Here is a 17,998-nt window from a genome sequence, read left to right on the forward strand (position 1 = left end):
AAGCTCTCTGTAACACCAAGGACTCTGTTAAAAGACACAATGATGTGGCATGCTTGAAGGGCTCGTTGGATGCTAGGGATTAAGCGACCGACCCAAAGTCATTCATCAGCTTGTCAAACTGGCTCGAGTAGAAATACTCTGGAAGCTCATGCAAGCATTCACGTTGTTTCTGGCTTGGGTGGTCGATTTGACAGACAGATTTTATTTCTGTATTTGAGCCGAGCCCTGCTGAATAGGCAAACCACCACAGCTCACCGTGATTAGAAAAACAGAAGACAGCATCCTGTCAGGTTCATCGCTCTTGGCTCTTTGAGAAGAACCAGCTGGTAGGGTCCTTGGCAGACTCTCAGATGAGTGCTGGAGACGTAGAAAGCTGTTTGGGCGGCAGGCTAAATGCCCGATGCGGCAATGATGGTGGTGCTGAAGGTTCGGTGTCCAGCCTCGGTGGCCATGGTAGAAGAGGGAGCGACATGGCTTTTTTTCACAGTCTGTTGGTCCACATGTTGAGTAGTTACCAGACTCATGGACTGCATCCAAGGTAGAAGCGACATAGTTTTTTTTTCTATGAGTCTGTGGAAGAGTGGAAGAGTCAGTGGAAGAGTCTGTCTGGTAACCCGTTTTAAATGCATTGCTGATAGGGGAATAGGAGGAGGAGCCGTCTGATGCTGGGTGGGAGGGGATTAGCGGTGGGAACAGGAGAAGGGTCATCTGAAAAACTATTTTTCACCAGCAATATGTCCTTTGAGGACTGACACCTCTGGAAGAGTGCTCTAAGCTTTTCCACTTTTTCATCCATGATTTTCAATCAAGCTTTGACGGGTATCCGTAATGATGTCTGAAATAGGCATGGGCCGGTATGAGATTCTGACGGTATGATAACCTTAGGCAAAAATATCACGGTTTCACGGTTTCACAGCATTATGATTACAGCTCTAAAATGTGTATTTTGAATGTCTGTATTTAAAAACAAAAAAAGGAAAAAACATTACACATGTGCTTCTCTTCTTCACCTCATGTTAGAGAAACTAGCTGGTGTTATCCATCTTAGCAATAAAGATTGATGAAAGAAAAAAAGTTATGGATAACTTTTTTTTTTCTGAGGCAGATATAACTAGCATGCTAAGATGGCTCTATCTTAGCATGCTAGTAAGCATATCTGCCTTAGTAAAAAAAAAAAGTTACTATCAGAGATATAGAAAAGATAAGATATGGTAACTACCATCTGCCTCAGTAACAAGCTCATTTCACTAATGTCAGACGCTAATATGCTCGTTCATTTCAAGACAACATTAACTTTACCTTGAATTTAGCATACAGCGACGGGTGGTGCTTCCATAGATGCGCTATCATATTCGATGTATTGCCTCCATGGGCTGCCACTGTCCACAAGCACGTTTTGCACAGGTGACCTTCTTCCTCCGAGCCGTGGCCGTCTGGCTTTTTACGGTAGCCGAAGTATTCCCATACAGCCTACTTGGTCCTTTTAGATGGGGGAAAAGTTTGGGGGCTCGCCTCCTTCAGCCATCATGCTGTTTGTCACTCACAGCAACCGCAGGTGCGCGGGGGGGAGGGCACTTTACGCTGCAGCTGCACGCGGCGTGAGGGACCTCTACTTTCTCTCTGACGAGATGTCACATAAAAAAAAAAACGCTCATACCGCAGGAACGGTATGACGGAAAATTTTAGTTGTTTTGAAACCTTGACTGTTTCATACCGTAGTATACCTTGAAACCGGTAACCGGACCATGCCTAGTCCGAAATACACCACATGTAGAGCTGAAGTACTCTAAGACGACTGCGTACATTGTTTCCTCTCCCACAGACCCCTGCCGGCTTGAACGGTAGTACCATCTACCTGAGGCTGCATATTACTCCTAGACTGTGTGCTGGAAAGGGCTTCCAAAGACCTTCCTCATTTTAGCATTGAGTTGCCGATAGTGCACACACATCCTTAGCGCTCCTGTCTTCTTCTGCACCGAAACAATAGGTGATGCATAAGGACTGCTGCTCCCTGGAATCACTTTACTATCCAGGATCTGCTTAATGCGATCTTTTACAGCCTGCCACTGTGTAGGGGGTATACTCCTACATCTTTGACGGACGGGGATCTCATCGAGAAGTGGTATCACATGTACAATCTTGTCAGTGCACCCTAGATCCCCCTCACTCTTTCACCTGTTTTTCCTCTACAGGTAAAAGTCCTGGCCAGTGCAGAGCTCCAGTGGTCTCAGAAGGTGGAATTGTCATCAGTGGCCTTTGGTTCCCATTACAGATTCCTTTCACACTCCAAGAGCCTTCTTCCGTCCAGCACCAGTCACTGCTTCTATTTCATCATAGAGTTAAAGCAACACTAGGTAGTTTGGACTCATTACTACCCCTGGCTGGTTGAGAAGCGCAATTATCTGTTACCAGTGTCGTAAATACGGTCACAGTATGAGCATCCCTGGGGAAAATTAATACACGTGAATTTGTTGACGGAGCCGGCGAATCACGAAGCCTCGTTTGGAAACATGAAACCTCAATCATGTGCCAAAAACAAGCGAGATTCAGAGATAGCAGCTGGTAGTTTGTTAGCTTATAGGCTGCACAGCACATTAGCATGCTAGAATTATTCTCATACCGAGTTGGTTATAGTGAATGCACCGAGTTACTTCCAAAACACGACGCTTGGGCGTGAATGCGTTTAGTAATGTCTGAAAATATAACTATGTTTATGGGAGTAACTGAATACAATCGCAAGTTGTGACGTTATGTTTGGTGTAATAACTACAACCAACTCGGTACGACAACAGTAGCTAAGTAGCATGCTAACATTACCGATAACAACAATAGCCTAATGTTACCTCCCGACCACACTGTTCAACAATTACGTTGATTATCTGCATGAACTAAGGCATCCGCAACTTTTCAAGACGAGACGTTCATAGTGTTTTAGTAAGTTAGTCATCGTTTACAGTCACTACATGAAAACATGCAAGCTATCGAAACGGACAGCATTAGATTATCTCCGGGCTTTTATTACGGTTATAAACTGTGGACAAAGAGTGCCCCAATGAACACCACATAACAACAGATCAACTCAAAGTAAAAGTCGGAAAGATAATAAATATGTATATATGTAATATATGACTTACAAATCCAGTAGCATCAAGGCTAGGTCGCAATCAGTCTTGAAACCCATTTCTTCTCTCAGCTCGTGCCACCGAGTGTTAGCTGGTCTAATATTTATCCAGGTCCGGGCTCCTGTTCTATCACTTTCTCTTTTTCTTTTCTTCGCCCTCCTCAGACAATACCTTCTTGACTTTTTTAGCTGGCCCGGCTATGGCGTTGGTTTACAAAAAATACAAGTAGCTGCTGGCTAAATCCACCGATGAATAAACGTGTCGTAAAGCAGGTCGCACTAGACTTCTTTACGTCAGGTAGGTACCTACCCGCTTAGGGAAGTTACACAGTGCAGTTTCTGCCGGCGCGACCCCCCTCAGGCTGCAGAGGCATCACCGATCATCCTATTAACCGTTATTCTACCACTTAACTGAGTTTAGAAACATTATTTTAAGGTCGAAAAACTACCTAGTGTTGCTTTAAGATCCAACAAACAAACAAACAAACAAACAAACAAAAAAGCCTCTTTAAGTGTCCTGCTGAAAATGCCAAGAATGAAGTTCCATGAGCAGATAGTATCTGTACATAACTGATGTGATGGAAATTCTGTAGAGCTGGTGGACTTGTGGTTATGAAGAAAATGCACAGGAGACCCTGATGTCTTAAGAACCAGCATTTATTGACAAGCCTGATCAAGGAGAAGAAAAATAGGAGAATAATAGCGATCAGTACTGTGTGCCAACCACTACCATTCTGAAGAGCTTCCCGATCAGTAGTCTCTTCTACCTATCGCTGGATGTCCATGTTTACTTAAGAGTGACCTGGGTCAAACCATCGGCTATACTCTATCTTTTTGGGCTGACACACATGCATTCTGTACCGAGACAAAATAATCAGCCTAACCTTGTTTCCACAGAAAGGGGACTTGTTTGCTTCAGTGTTATCAAATACAGCCACACTGAGTTCAGAGACACAGAATGGAAGGATACTAGCTAAGAAGGAAAATTCCATCACAACTGACAGTGCCAACTCCTGTTAAGGGGCAGAAGGAACCTTTAAACCCATAGTAGAGACATAGTGTGTCTTGTGACCAAATCTATGGCTTCCCCAAACAGGAACAATTAGCAAGGGGGCATATACTGTATGAGAAATGAATGAAGTTTTATTACAAGATTACATGTGTGTGTGTGTGTGTATATATATATATATATATATATATATATATGGTAGTGGTCCCCACTGGTATTTTTATATATATATATATATATATACTGTATGTACACAAATATATATTCATACCCCTGGCGAATTTTGACTTAAACTTACTTTTATTCAACCAGCAAGTTTTTTCTTGATTGGAAATGACACAGGCGTCTCCCAGAAGATAATAAGACGATGTACAAGAGGCATCACTGTGGGAAAAAAAAATTCTCAGCTTTTATTTACATTTGAACAAAAAGTGGCATGTCCAAAATTAGTCATACCCTTCTCAATGATCAATAGAAAAGCCTTTATTGGCTATTAAAGCAATCAAATGCTTCCCATAATTGCTGACCAGCTTTTGCATGTCCCCACTGGTATTTTTGCCCATTCATCTTTAGCAATGAGCTCCAACTCTTTCAGAGTCCTGATTCAAGTCAGGACTCTGGCTGGGCCACTGCAAAACGTTAATGTTGTTGTCCGCTAACCATTTCTTCACCACTTTTGCTGTGTGTTTTGGGTCATTGTTGTGCTGAAATGTCCACTGGTGCCCAAGGCCAAGTTTCTCTCCAGACTGCCTGAGAATCTTGATGTATTGCTCTTTTTTCATAGTGCCATTTACTGGCTGAAAAACACCCCCAAAGCATTAGGTTCCCACCACCATGTTACGCCAGATGAAGGATACATCATTGTGGCCAAACAATTCAATTTTTGTTTCATCTGACCATAAGTCCTCTTTTTTGTCCAGATGAGCATTTGCAAAGGTCAAGCAGGCTTTTGTGTGCCTTATGTGAAGTGGCGTCCTCCTTGGTCTGCATCCGTGGAACCCAGCAGTGTGCAGTGTCCGTTGGACTGTCTGCCTACCAGCAGAGCCCAGATTCACCAGGCTGGCCTTGGTGGTGATCCTTGGATTCTTTTTCACCTCTCTCACTATCCTCCTGGCCAGCACAGGTGTCACTTTTGGCTTCCGACCACGTCCTCTGAGATTTTCCACAGTAAGGAACGTCTTGTATTTTTTAATAATACTTTGCACTGTAGCCACTGGAATTTGAAAACATTTAGATATGGCCTTATAGTCCTGTCCTGACTTGTGAGCAGCCACAATGCACAGCCACAGGTCCTCAGTGAGCTCCTTTGTCTTAGCCATGACTGTCCACAAACCAACTGCAGAAATTTGAGTAAGGAAAAACTTTTAACAGGGGGGAAAAAAAGATGGAAGAAACCTCAGGAAGAGCTACAGAGGAGGGATCCCTCTCCCAGGACGGACAGACATGCAACAGATTTCGCATGTACAGACAGGAACAACAACATCCCAGTTTACAAGTTGCATTGACAGAATATCTGATACAAATTGTAATATATGTAAAGGGTGTGGATCCAGGAGACGACTGAGCAGGCCTAGGCATCGCCAAGTGGTGCCTGAGCCAAACAACCTCCTGTCCACTGTGGTGACCTGGAAGAGGGCAGGCCACACAAGATAATAAGCAGTAAAACAGAGAGATCAGAGTGAAGAGGCATCAGAAATTTTACAGAAATACAGATATAAGGAGATAGTAAAACAGAGCAGAGCAATGATCCAGTGGAGCCCAGGGTATGACGATCCAGATCCATCAATACGTGAGACAGCAGGAGCAAGGAGGGGTAGATGGTCCCAGGGGCCTGTGGTCCATCAGAAGGGAGCCTGAATGAAAAGAGAGGAGGAGGACGCTACAGAGAGTGAGACAGCTTGCAGCTTGTGGGGACAGAAAACTAAAACAAAACTTAGAAAAATGCAGTGTTAATCAGAATAAGCTGTGTTTCTCGTCGGCAGGACAATGTCAATTCTAATACTATATCAAATCAAATCAAATCAAATTTTATTTGTATAGCCCAAATTCACAAATCACAGTTTGCCTCAGAGGGCTTTACAATCTGTACAGAGACGACACCCTCTGTCCTTCGACCCTCGATTCGAGTGAGGAAAAACTTGCCCCAAAAAAGGCCCTTTTAACAGGGAAAAAATGCGGAAGAAACCTCAGGGAGAGCCACAGAGGAGGGATCCCTCTCCCAGGACGGACAGACGTGCAATAGATGTCGCATGTACAGAGCAGATCAACGAGATCACAATGTATTCAATTATAAGCGATGGTTGACAGGAGTGAAAGGAATTGAGACTGACCCACTGAAGAAGCTAGCAATCAAAGTCAAGGACTAATTAAAGGCTGAGTCAAAGAAGTAAGTTTTGAGTTTAGATTTAAAGGTGTCAATAGAGCCAGATTGTCTGATGTCAGCTGGGAGGTTATCATCCAACAAATATAACACACAGTAGGTAAATAGCAATTAAAACTGGGCCTACTACAGTTAACTCTTGAACAACAATAGCAGTGAAATAGCGTCAAGGCTCACACACTTAAAATCTATAAAGGTAAAATCACAATAGAAAACAGTGGCTGGCCTGGACCTTCACCCGAATGGACACACTCCCAGCACAGAAATGCAGGAGGGAGAGTTCCATGGCAGTATTTCCGGGTCTCTTTAACCACAGTAGCTTACTGGTGGTTACGACAGTCATAAACGTCAGTTCCAGTTTCCCTCTTGAAGGGCGGAATGCTTTCCTTTAGCTATTCCCCGGTACAAGAGGGAGATTCCACCACAAATGGTGCGCTCAGCAAAAGTAAAAGGGCTCTCTACTGAGCCCGGCAAACTTTTTATCACTTCCTGTCGACTGGCCGCTAATCATGACCCTGTGTACACTCATGACCTAGATTCCCACATCTCCCATATCTAATCAATTAGTATTACAGCCAACAGAAATTGCAGATGCATTTGCAGCATATTATACAAACTTATGTGAAAGTCAGAATCTAGACAAAAAGATTGAGCAGATTCCAGAATTATTGGGACCCCTTAAAGGTTTGTCATTTATGTAGTTTTGGGGAAGAAATTTTAATCAGAAAAGAAAGTTGTTTTTTTTACGCCTAAACAAACTGTCCTTAAAAAACAACTGAGTTTCATACTGTTTTACTTAAATTTGCTGGAACCTGCCACCTTTCTAGCTTCAAACTGTTCTGGGGACCTTATTTTCCTCTGAGAACAGCTTGTTTATTCAATTATGAAAAAGTTAAATATTTCTGTGTTTGTACTGCTTAATGAAGGGTTTATAAAGCATTTCATTGTTTGTTAACAGTAAAATAATGAATGTTTAATGATTAATACAATAATATTTTACATATTTATATTTATTATGTTATTTTTATGATTGCAATAGTTCTTTAAACTTTCGCGCAGTTTTGAGGGTACACAAACATTTCACTAAATTACCAACCATACACAAATGAAATAATATTGCAAATATATTTTTGAAGTTTTTGGTAATTGCTTCACAGGAAATATTCAGGTTTAACAAAATAATGGCTCCTTAAATATGAAGTAAAAATATACTACAACTACTGAAGCAAATCAAAAAGACCAATGCACTAACTTTTTTAAGGTTTAATTTGTAAGAATTGGACACCTGTCAAATGGTGGGCAGCTTATCCCCAGAGTAACTGCTCACTGCTAACCGCTAACTGTAGCTGACATAGCTAGTTAGCTCAGTTAGCCGTGCAGCTGGCAGTCTGGACTGAGAGCTCTGGGCCCAGGGGAGTGTTGACGTTTACACCACAGGAGTTTTGGACCAGCATGGGGCTAGCTGGTTAGCATGCTTACTTCAGTAAATATCTCTGTAATAAAATACATAGACATTATAATGTAGAAACTGTTATTCCTTCACATTCTGTTTGAAAATGTCATTTTTTTTGTTTTACCTAAATTCTTACATATTGCACCTTTAATATGACCAAATTATCCAATGATGAGGCAGCTGAACTGGTCAGGCTGACCCCCGAAACAGAAGTAAAAGAAACCATCCTTAAACTTAAGTCTTACCCTTAAACCATCTTTTAACATCAGTCTTATCCCATTCCTAAGTAAAACATAACTTTATGCACTAGAAATGGGAGAACCACCTAGATTGTGATCTGATGCCATCATAACAGTAATTAAGAAAGAGGGAAATTACCTCACACTTTCTACAGGGTACCGGCCTATAAGTCTTCTATGTGGAGATTTAAGGATCTTAACCAGTATCCTAGCCAAATATATTTAAAAAGCTAGTCAAACCAGACCAAACAGGATTTATAAGGCTGCCAAGGCACTAATAATAATAGGAAGGAACAAAATTTACAATTAATAGCCAAATCTAAGACACAGACATCAATGCCTCTTAGCTTAGATGCTGATATATTTGCATCAAACATTGATAAACATGGGTTTCAGGGACAAGTTTGTTAGGAGGATTACACTATTTTATTAGGACCCTAAGTCCGGAGTCAGTGGTAATGGCTACTGCAAATATTCATCAAGTTCAAACGAGGGATGAGGCAGGGAAATGTGCTGTCCACAGTTTTGTTTGCACTCAGTATTGAGCCCCTGGCAGAAGGAATTAGGCAGAATCCGTAGAATCATGGGTAAATGGATGAAAGAGGGATTCAGCATAAGACAGCCTTATTTTTTGGATGACATATTATTGTTTACACAAAATGCCCTGTCCTTGACCCCTGTGCTTTTGAGCTGTCTTTGCACATACAGTATGGTCCAATCTCAGGCTACAAAGTTAATGAGAGTAAATCTGAGGCAATGATGATATCTGCAACCTGGCCCTCACAACTTAATGATATAGTGTCCTTTAGATACTCTCAGCAAGGTTTTGGATATCTGGGAATCACACTCACACCTAGCCCTGCACCATTACTTAGATAAAGTATAGGAAGTTACTTCATCAAATAAAAGAAGACTTAACTAGATGGGAAGTTGTTCCACTTTCTCTATTTGGCAGAACAGAACTCAACTAATTGCTGCAACTAAATGGATTTAACCAGGAGACGGGTTGGGTCCAAATAAAAAAGAATTCTTTGGGTATAGGCTACAGTCAGAACGAAATTGGGGGGAGCACTTTCTCTGTCACAAGCTTTGCATTACCCTCTAAAGATCTGTTCCGATACCTACAAATAAGGCACTACATTAAAAGCCATACAGAGTCGGAAAAGATTAAATGAGACCCAGTAGTTATCGAACAATATTTTATTATGGTAATGAAAATAAATCAGCCAAATAAGAATCACATCCACATATTTACAGGTTGTTAGTAGTCTGTTGTTTGTACTTGGACTACCTCTGTTCACCCTGCTGCCGTCTGGCAAAATATACAGCAGTATCCGCAGCCTTACCACCAGACTACAAAGCAGCTTCTTTCATTAGGCTGCAAAACTCATCCTCAACATGTCGCAATAACATTTTTTTCTTTTACTTTTGTAGCATAATGGAACTACAAGTTGCATTTCGTTGTACAACCCTGTGTTGTAAAATTACCTTGATTTATATAGCACTTTCTAGCCGTACAGTATATATATTTAATTCAACCATTACCAGTTTTAATGCAGGGTTTGAGCAAAATCTGAACATATTTACTAACGTAAAGAACTAAAGCAGGAGCAAATACAGGAAATGACCTTACGGCCACAGTATATTACTTGTCCACACAAAATGCTATGTTTCACCATATGCTCTGTCACTGTCTGTGTCACAGCTGATCGGCGATAGGAGTGCTTGCATAGGCAATTTCTTTAAATCAACCTGTTAGTATCAAATATCACTTCAAAAAATATAAGATATTCTTAAGTTGGAACGCTCCACACTAGTTTGTGTCTAAGGATTGAGCATCTTCCTTATGCAGTATTAACCACCTACTTATGTTCACATTGTGATGCAGTGATGCTAACTATAATTAATTATTTTATTTATTTTATGTATGCAGTGGAGCACAAATCTTTTTTTCAGTGCTCTGTCTTTCCATCAGTCATTGTGCTACCGGTAGCCCCACCCTCAGAGGAGGTGGCCGTGTGTTTGGGCTGGAAAGCCAACGCGGCCGAGTTAATACAGTGGCGTTTTCCTGTGGGTCTTGGTCCATCATCAAACAGGTGTCCCAGATGAGCTCCACACTGAAACACAATGGGAAGATTTTTATGCATTTTTGGTATTTTAGTGAAAAGATGTAACTATTTATGATTCTAGACAGGTGGACATGGCCACAGGTGAGCTGCTCTGTCATAGTTAGGGTTTGTGGTTCTGTTATTTTCTGCTTTATTTTGAACTCAAGTGTCATGTTGTTATGTTCTTCATTTCCTCCCGTTGTGTGATTTCCCGGGCATTTTCTGTGTTCACCTGTGTCCTGTAAGTTAATCAGCCCTTGTGTCTTGTGTGCTCCCTGCTGTCTTTGTCAGTTTGTCTGTTTTATTTCCCTGAGCCTGTTCCCGTGTCTTCATGTCCCTGCTACCATTTTTTTGTTTTGGGGTTTTATTCCTTGTGTTTTTTCCTAGTTTGTATTTTGCATTTGTATTTTTGCACTTCTTGGATTTTGGATTCTATGGTTTTTGGATTTCAGCTTGTTATTAAAAGCTTGCTTTTTGTTGTTAACTCTGCCTGCCTCCAAAGTGACTTGCATTTGGGTGCCCACCAAGTCACTCTGTTCCGGATTTATGGTGTTGAAAAACAGTTGGTTGCTCCCCTGTAGTAACCACTGTGCAGGTGAAAGCTGATGCTTCCAGCAACACCTTAGGAAGGGGAATGTCAAACGTTAAAATTTTACCTTCACCTCGGCCGCAGTCTCTTACTTGCTGGACGGACCACAGACTGCCTTGTGTTTACCAAACTGGTCCCGGATCCAGAGGAGGTGTAGCATAATCACGCCTCTCATACCTGCAGAAGAGAGGATTTCCCCCTCAGCAAGAAGCAGCGCGCTGTTCAGGCCTGTTTTCTTCACCTGGTCGACTCCGCTATAACGCCGAGAACAGCCATCGTCAGCCCACTAGCAGGATGCTGCAGCGGCCAACACCATTCATCCATAACGAGGAAACCAGCTGGATTAATGAGGCGGACAGACACACACTAACCGCCATGAGTGCAGTCACAAGTGAGGCTTATTTAGTGTCTGGGCAGATACTAGAGATTATCTTATATTTGTATGCTTTTAAGCTACTTTGTCAGTTTGTGATCCATTGAAAATTGTAAAACATTGTTTGCTTCTTTGTGCTCATCACAAGTTGATTTGAGCCTCTTCATTGTGTGGAGCCAAGTGTTAGCTTTGAGCGCACAATAAGCTGCATTTCTATTAAGGAACAAGGACCAGCAGAAGGTGATTCGTGCCTTGTTCACCGGCCGCTGAGTGATAGAAAGATGAGCTCTCCATGGCTGTTTCCTCCTCCTTGCTGCGTTCCAAGCATTTTTTGTCTTTCTCTTTCTCTACTAACCCACATGTACACACACACACACACACACACACACACACACACACACACACACACACACACACACATTCAGTTAAACGCACACATAATCTTATGAGTGGCTTGTTGGAAACTAATCGTTAACAACCCCACTATAACATCAGACACGTGTATCGCAGTAGCACATACAGCAAATTTGGAAGCTCAAAGTTCAGCTCTGTCTAAACCATACTGTGATTAATGGCATGCGTTAGGTCGGCAGGTGCTGTTCTCCCATTGTTTTGTTCAAGCCTCGCACGGTCACCTCCATTGACATGCTCGTGATGTGCCCACGTCCGCCATCTTGAACACTCCTGTGACTAGAGCCGTTTCTCAATACCCAGTACGCCAAGTTCGAACTTGTGAACTCCGGGAGTCTGGACTTGCGGAGTTCAGTTGGAAGAACGAACTCCCGGGGGACGGGAGGACGGTCCGCTCCGCTCCTCGGCCATTGCTATCACGAAATGCATTCTGGGATACGTAATTTCCCAAAGTCCACACAAGTCTCCACCGATGCATCCTCGATGAAATGGGCGGGGCAAGAACACATCCGGGGTATTCGACCGTACTTGGCCAGATGCAAACTTTGAATTGGAACAGTACTTGGTCCGGCGCTGATGACGTTTCTCAAGTCCACAAGAACAGAAGTACAGAGAAGAACGCATATTGAGAAACGGCTTTCATCTCCGAAGAGACCATGTCGGCCATCTTGGCTTACTATCTCTCCGCCATGCTGGCTCTCTCTCTTCACATCGGCCATCTTGGCTCTCTCTCCACAGCCACAATCTTGGCTCTCTCTCTCTCTCTCTCTCTCTCTCTCCCTCTCTGACACACACACACACACACACACACACACACACACACACACACCACATGCTTTCTTGTTTGTCTGTTTGTTGTTACTTGATTTGGTTTAGTGTTTTAGTTTCATAGTTTAGCTGCTGTAGTTGATTGTTGATTGATTGTTGTTGATTGTTGAAGTTGTTGTTGTTGAAGTATTATTGACTATTGATTCTAGGGGTGGAGCTGAACCCGAATACGGTATTCGGAAAGGCACAAATAACGTGTTTTTTACGAATACTTATTTCGAACAAATACTTTAAAAAATATTTGTATTTGGGAACAAGTAAAACATCATATCAAAAAGCTACGTTTCCTCATGAGACCGCAGTACATGCCCGGATGAGTGAGTGAGTGACGTTCAGGAGTCGGGGGTGCTGGCGTCGGAACACCGCTGTTCCGACCCCCCCGCCCCCGCAGCTGTCCATGGTGCTGCTGAACCAGGTGACATTGTTTACACTCTGCGTTGTGGCTTGTCTGTGAAACACGCGCTGCTCAGGGACTGGGCAGATCTGTCCCACTTGCTTTGTCCCTCACTCCGTTGGGAGATCTTCCACAGAGTAAAAGAAATACACATTGTTTCTCTCCCCCGCTCCGCTCGAGCGCGGCTGAACGCGGCTTGAGCCCACTTCACGGGCGCGAGGCTGCTGCAGCCGGCGACCCTGCTGACAGCAGACCGGGGGAGAAAAAACATTCTTTGCTCGGTGCTTTGGTTGGGTTTTAGACAATGAAGAAAGGAGTTGGTTAAGTTTAGTAAAAAGACCAGGTAGAGGCCAGAAGCATAATGACCGTTAGCTATAGGCTACTATGTCATATTATTTACAGATCAAGTTTAGTTCTTGGAATTCTGTGCATTAGAAAGAACAGTTCTTTTAAGTATTATTTGTTTTTATTCTGTCTGTTCAACGTCCTCCAACAAGGACGGGTGGTGGTGGGGTTCATAATGTTCACGATGATATTTTATTAGTTGTTGGTTTAACCATGGATAAGGTAATGGCTTATTTTCTTTTCAATGACATTCCTTGTTACATGTTCATTGCTGGATTTATGGAAAAACATCAATCAATATTGCATATCCAGAATTATTATAATGGATAATTAAAGAATACTTACACTATAACGAAAATTAGAAGTGTAACTCAAAAAAAAAAATGTTTATGCCTATTTTGAATTTTACTCAAATACAAATACAAATACAAATAATGAGACTGTTTTCCGGTCTGGTTATTTGTCCCCGATTCCAGGTTGGTGCTCCATTTTTATTAATTTATATTAATAATTGTATTATTGATTTTAATAATACTATTAATCATTATTAATTACTAATAACCAAACCTGCCCTACCTTTGTACCCCAACACCCAGATACAGTAACAGGGACAAATTGATCATCTGGTATGGTTCTTTGTTCACAATTATTCCTGTTTCTAGTTTTGTTTATTTACTAGTTGTTTTTTTTATTATTGTCTTTTGTTATTTTTCATTTGTATGTGAAATGCTGCACTGATAAAAGAGTAAACAACAGATGCTGTTAGTGTGTAATGCAGTGTTTATAGTGCACCTGACTGCAGGTAGTCTCCACTCTGTGCATTCCATAGGAGAAATCATCTGACTGAGTGATGGACTCCTCCTTCACAAGGTCAAAGAAGGATGGCCAACCTAAACACATGATGTTATCATCAGACAGCACTAGTCATACTGTGTGTTTGATGTGGCAGATATGGCAACGGAGTTCCAGGTAAGAGGACTGGTATAATTGAGTCCAGATGGGGGCCAGTGCCCCCTGTTGACTGACTTTTTTCCTGCCTCAGCATTAGCAACGACGTAATCGGTATTATTTACTTCACCTGTCAGTGGTTTTAATGTTGTGGTTGATCAGTGATAAGTAACCAGTAATGTAGCCATTATCACATCGTATTAGAAAGCACTAACTAATCCACAGTCCAGCACATTCACAAAAAACTGGTTTCAGTGCATTTAACACACACTGCAGGCATTTGGGTTGGTGGACCTGCTACTGATAGAGTTATTGGTTGTAGACCAGTCAATTAAAGGTGCAATATGTAAGAACTGGCCCGCTGTTTAAGTCATATTCACAAATACAGGGTCAGCATATCACCAGAGTATAACTAGCTGCTAACTGTAGCTGTCGTTAGCTAGTAAACTCAGTTAGCCATGAATTTTGTGGTCCAGACTGGGAGCTCGGGGCACCAGAAGAATGTTTGTGTTTACAACACTAGGACAGGAAGTTTAAGACCGGAATGGGCCAGGGCTAGGTGGTAAGCATTCTAACTTCAGTAGATATCTCTGCAACACAATACAAAGACGTCATAATGACTTTGGTTGTCACATTCTGTTATTCTCACATAATGCAGCTTTAAACTGATGGAATGATTTACCCCTTAGGTCCACTGGATGCAGCTGCAATGAGGCTCAGACTACATCAAGATGCAAATGTCCACTGGAAATGTTTCAAAAGTGGAGGGTCTTCTTAATGTCTGTTAATGTTATTTAGCAGAAGCTTGTTAATATTGTTTAATTGATTTGGCAACTTTTCTTTGTTTACAAATAAATTGAAAACTCATCTGCAGCTCTTTTACAGTATGATGATCAATGCAGTAACATATACTGTGGCTGGACGTTACTAGTTTTGAATGACTGTATACAGCATGCCATCGTATCTTCAGTTTTACTGTTGTTTTGTATTTCCTGAATAGTGTGTATGATAAGAAGGAGAATACTAGCATTCCTCACTTCACAGACCTTTTTGGAAATGTGACGAAAACAAAGAGAATTTGTTTGCTGCAGAGATGTGACCTGCTTGGGCAAAAATAGACCTGGTTTGTAAAAGACAGCAGAAAGAAGAGATGGATTGCAGTGGTTCAACTTACCTGAGCCTGAGTCAAATTTAGTGTTCGAGCTAAAAAAAGAAGCCAAAATGTCAATTAGAGAACAATGTTAATTTCATGTTTTTGTTAAAAAATACTGCCTTATCTTCCTTATACTTTTCTTTTAGACCTTTGTGAGGTATTATGACTTCAACCATCTTGCAGAAAATTCAGTTTTTCAATTCAAGATAATGTCGACAGAATACACTGTCACACTGTTACAAACAAGTTCTTTAAGCTTATCGCAGGCCTACACGCACGCACGCACGCACACACACACACACACACACACACACACACACAAAAACAGAGTGGGTTAAGGACTTGTTGACACATATAAAGTACAGCTCATACCTGAACAGCAGGGCCCCACAGACAACACAAGTGTAGGTCCCCTCATCCTTATGGTGTGTGAACTCTCCAGTAAAAGCCCTGTGGAAAATGGCTGTTTTAGTAAAACTGAATGGCTTGATATGATGAACAAATGAGTAATTGTTCAATTGTAATTTTCCAACATGTTCCTTTCCATATTCATGTTTCTTTGAAATATATATATATTTTTTATGTTTTTAAGAGAGTTTGTGTGTGTACAGTGCCTAAAAAAAGTAACCACCCCCTTGGATGTTTTCCCATTTTATTGCTTTTAAAAATGGAGACGTGGTCAACGTAATTTGGCTTTTTTGACAAAAAAATTTCAAAAGAAAAACTCTTTAATGTCAAAGTAAAAACAGATTTCGACGAAGTAATTTAAATTAATTAAAAATGTATAATAAAATATATAAAATATATAAAAAATATAAAATTAATATAAAATAATGGCATAAGTATTCATCCCTTTTAAAGTGACTGACCTAATTCAACAGAGGTCCGGCCAATTGGTGCTAGTAGTCTCACAATTAGTAAAATGGAGATCATCTGAGTGCAATGAATCAGTCTCGAGTGATTGTAGTATGAAGACACCTGTGTCTTAAGGTCCAGTCACTAGTTAATCAGTATTCTTGGCTACAAATATACCATGAAGACAAAAGAACACTCCAAGGAACTCCATGAAAAAGTTATTGAAAAGTATAAATCCCTCGGAGTTCAGTTAAATCCATCATTAAGAAATGGAAGGAATATGACACGTGTAAATCTGCCTAGAGCAGGCGTCCTCACAAACTAAGTGATTGTGCAAGAAGGAGACTACTGAGGGAGGCTACCAAGACACATATGACTACTTTGAAGGAGTTAAAAGCTTCAGCAGCTGAGATGGTAGAGACTCTGCATACAACAACTGTCACCTGGGTCCTTCACCAGTCAAAGCTTTATGGGAGAGTGGCAAAGACAAAGCCACTGTTGAGGAAAGCTCATATCAAATCTCGACTAGAATTCACCCAAAGGCATGTGGGAGACTCCAAGGTCAATTGGAAGAAGGTTCTTTGGTCTGTTGAGACCAAAATGGAGCTTTTGGATATCAGACTAGAAGCTGCACTTTCTAAGATACCATTCTTAAAGCTGTATCCTAAAAGTTCCTAAAAAACAGCCTAAGATCTGAGTAAAACACCATAAATGACTAGTTAAAAGGAGTTTAGAAGAAGGATAAGAAGAAATCAATTAAAAGTTAAAAAAAGGTGTGTCTTGAGCCTGCTTTTAAAAACATCAACAGTCTCTGCGGCCCTAAGGCTCTCCAGCAGGCCATTCCACAGATGTGGGCCGTAGTAATAAAAGGATGCCTCACCGTGGGTTTTTGTCCGAACACTTGGGATGACTAAAAGGTTGGAGCTGGAGGACCTCAGGATCCGCGAGGGTTGGTAATGTAAAAGCAAATCAGATAGAAAGAAGGCCCAAGACCGTTAAGACACTTAAAAACTAATAAAAGAACCTTAAAATCACTGAAGCACTGAAAGACAAAATAAAATGTAAAGTGGGAAGGATGGCAAAACTTGGTGTGGGTGAAAAACAGACAGAACCCACAGACTGGGTTAACAGTATGGTCACTGTCCAGGACCCAAGTAAAAAATAAGACTCTGCATTGACCCACAAAACCTCAACAAAGAGGTAGAGAGGGTTGTGGCAGAAATGCCAAATTCCAGTCTTTTCTGTATTGGATCCAAATACTGCCAAATACGACTAGATAACGAAAGTTCGAGATTATGTACATTCAACACACCATTCGGTCTTACCGATTCAAATGCCTTCCCTTTAGTGTTTCATCTACTCTGGAGGTTTTTTAAAAGAGCATTGTTCAGAGGCTGGGGGACTTCGAAGGATTTGTGAACATCATTGATGACATACTAGTATGGGGTGAAGACAAAGAACAACATGACAAAGGCTGCAGCAGCTTCTTGACAGTATGAGAAGCATCAACCTCAAACTAAACAAGGACAAGTGCAAGATTGGAATGACAGAGATATCCATACATTGGACACATTCTCAGTACAGAGGGGCCAGACCAAGAAACTTTCAGGGCAATAATGGATATGCCACAACCACATGACAAAGCTACACTGATGAGATTCATGGCCATCGTGCAATACCTCTCAAAGTTTATTCCGAACCTGGAATGTGAGTGCACTACTCAGAAAGGTTTTGGAAGGGGATATTAAGTGGCATTGAGAAACTCAGCAGCAACAGAGCTTTGAACATCTGA

General features: G+C 41.5%; 1 protein-coding gene across 5 annotated transcripts in view; it reads right to left on the bottom strand.

The window, feature by feature from the left end:
* Window positions 1–9,387: 9,387 nt before the first annotated feature.
* The window catches only part of msrb3 (methionine sulfoxide reductase B3), a 36,876-nt gene continuing 28,265 nt past the window's right edge, over window positions 9,388–17,998 (bottom strand). For 4 of the 5 annotated variants that reach the window (XM_084345383.1, XM_084345384.1, XM_084345386.1 and 1 more), the window contains 4 exons: window positions 15,724–15,801; window positions 15,373–15,401; window positions 14,043–14,140; window positions 9,388–10,319 (listed from right to left, as the gene is read on the bottom strand). In XM_084345383.1, the coding sequence (XP_084201509.1) occupies window positions 10,155–10,319; window positions 14,043–14,140; window positions 15,373–15,401; window positions 15,724–15,801 (370 nt within the window). In that variant the 3' untranslated portion in view covers window positions 9,388–10,154. The remainder of the gene's footprint in view (window positions 10,320–14,042; window positions 14,141–15,372; window positions 15,402–15,723; window positions 15,802–17,998) is intronic. The other variant, XM_084345387.1, reaches the window with a different exon arrangement.

The sequence above is a fragment of the Pagrus pagrus genome (genome assembly GCF_965226575.1).
Source record: "Pagrus pagrus genome assembly, chromosome: 23".
Lineage (NCBI taxonomy): Eukaryota > Metazoa > Chordata > Actinopteri > Spariformes > Sparidae > Pagrus > Pagrus pagrus.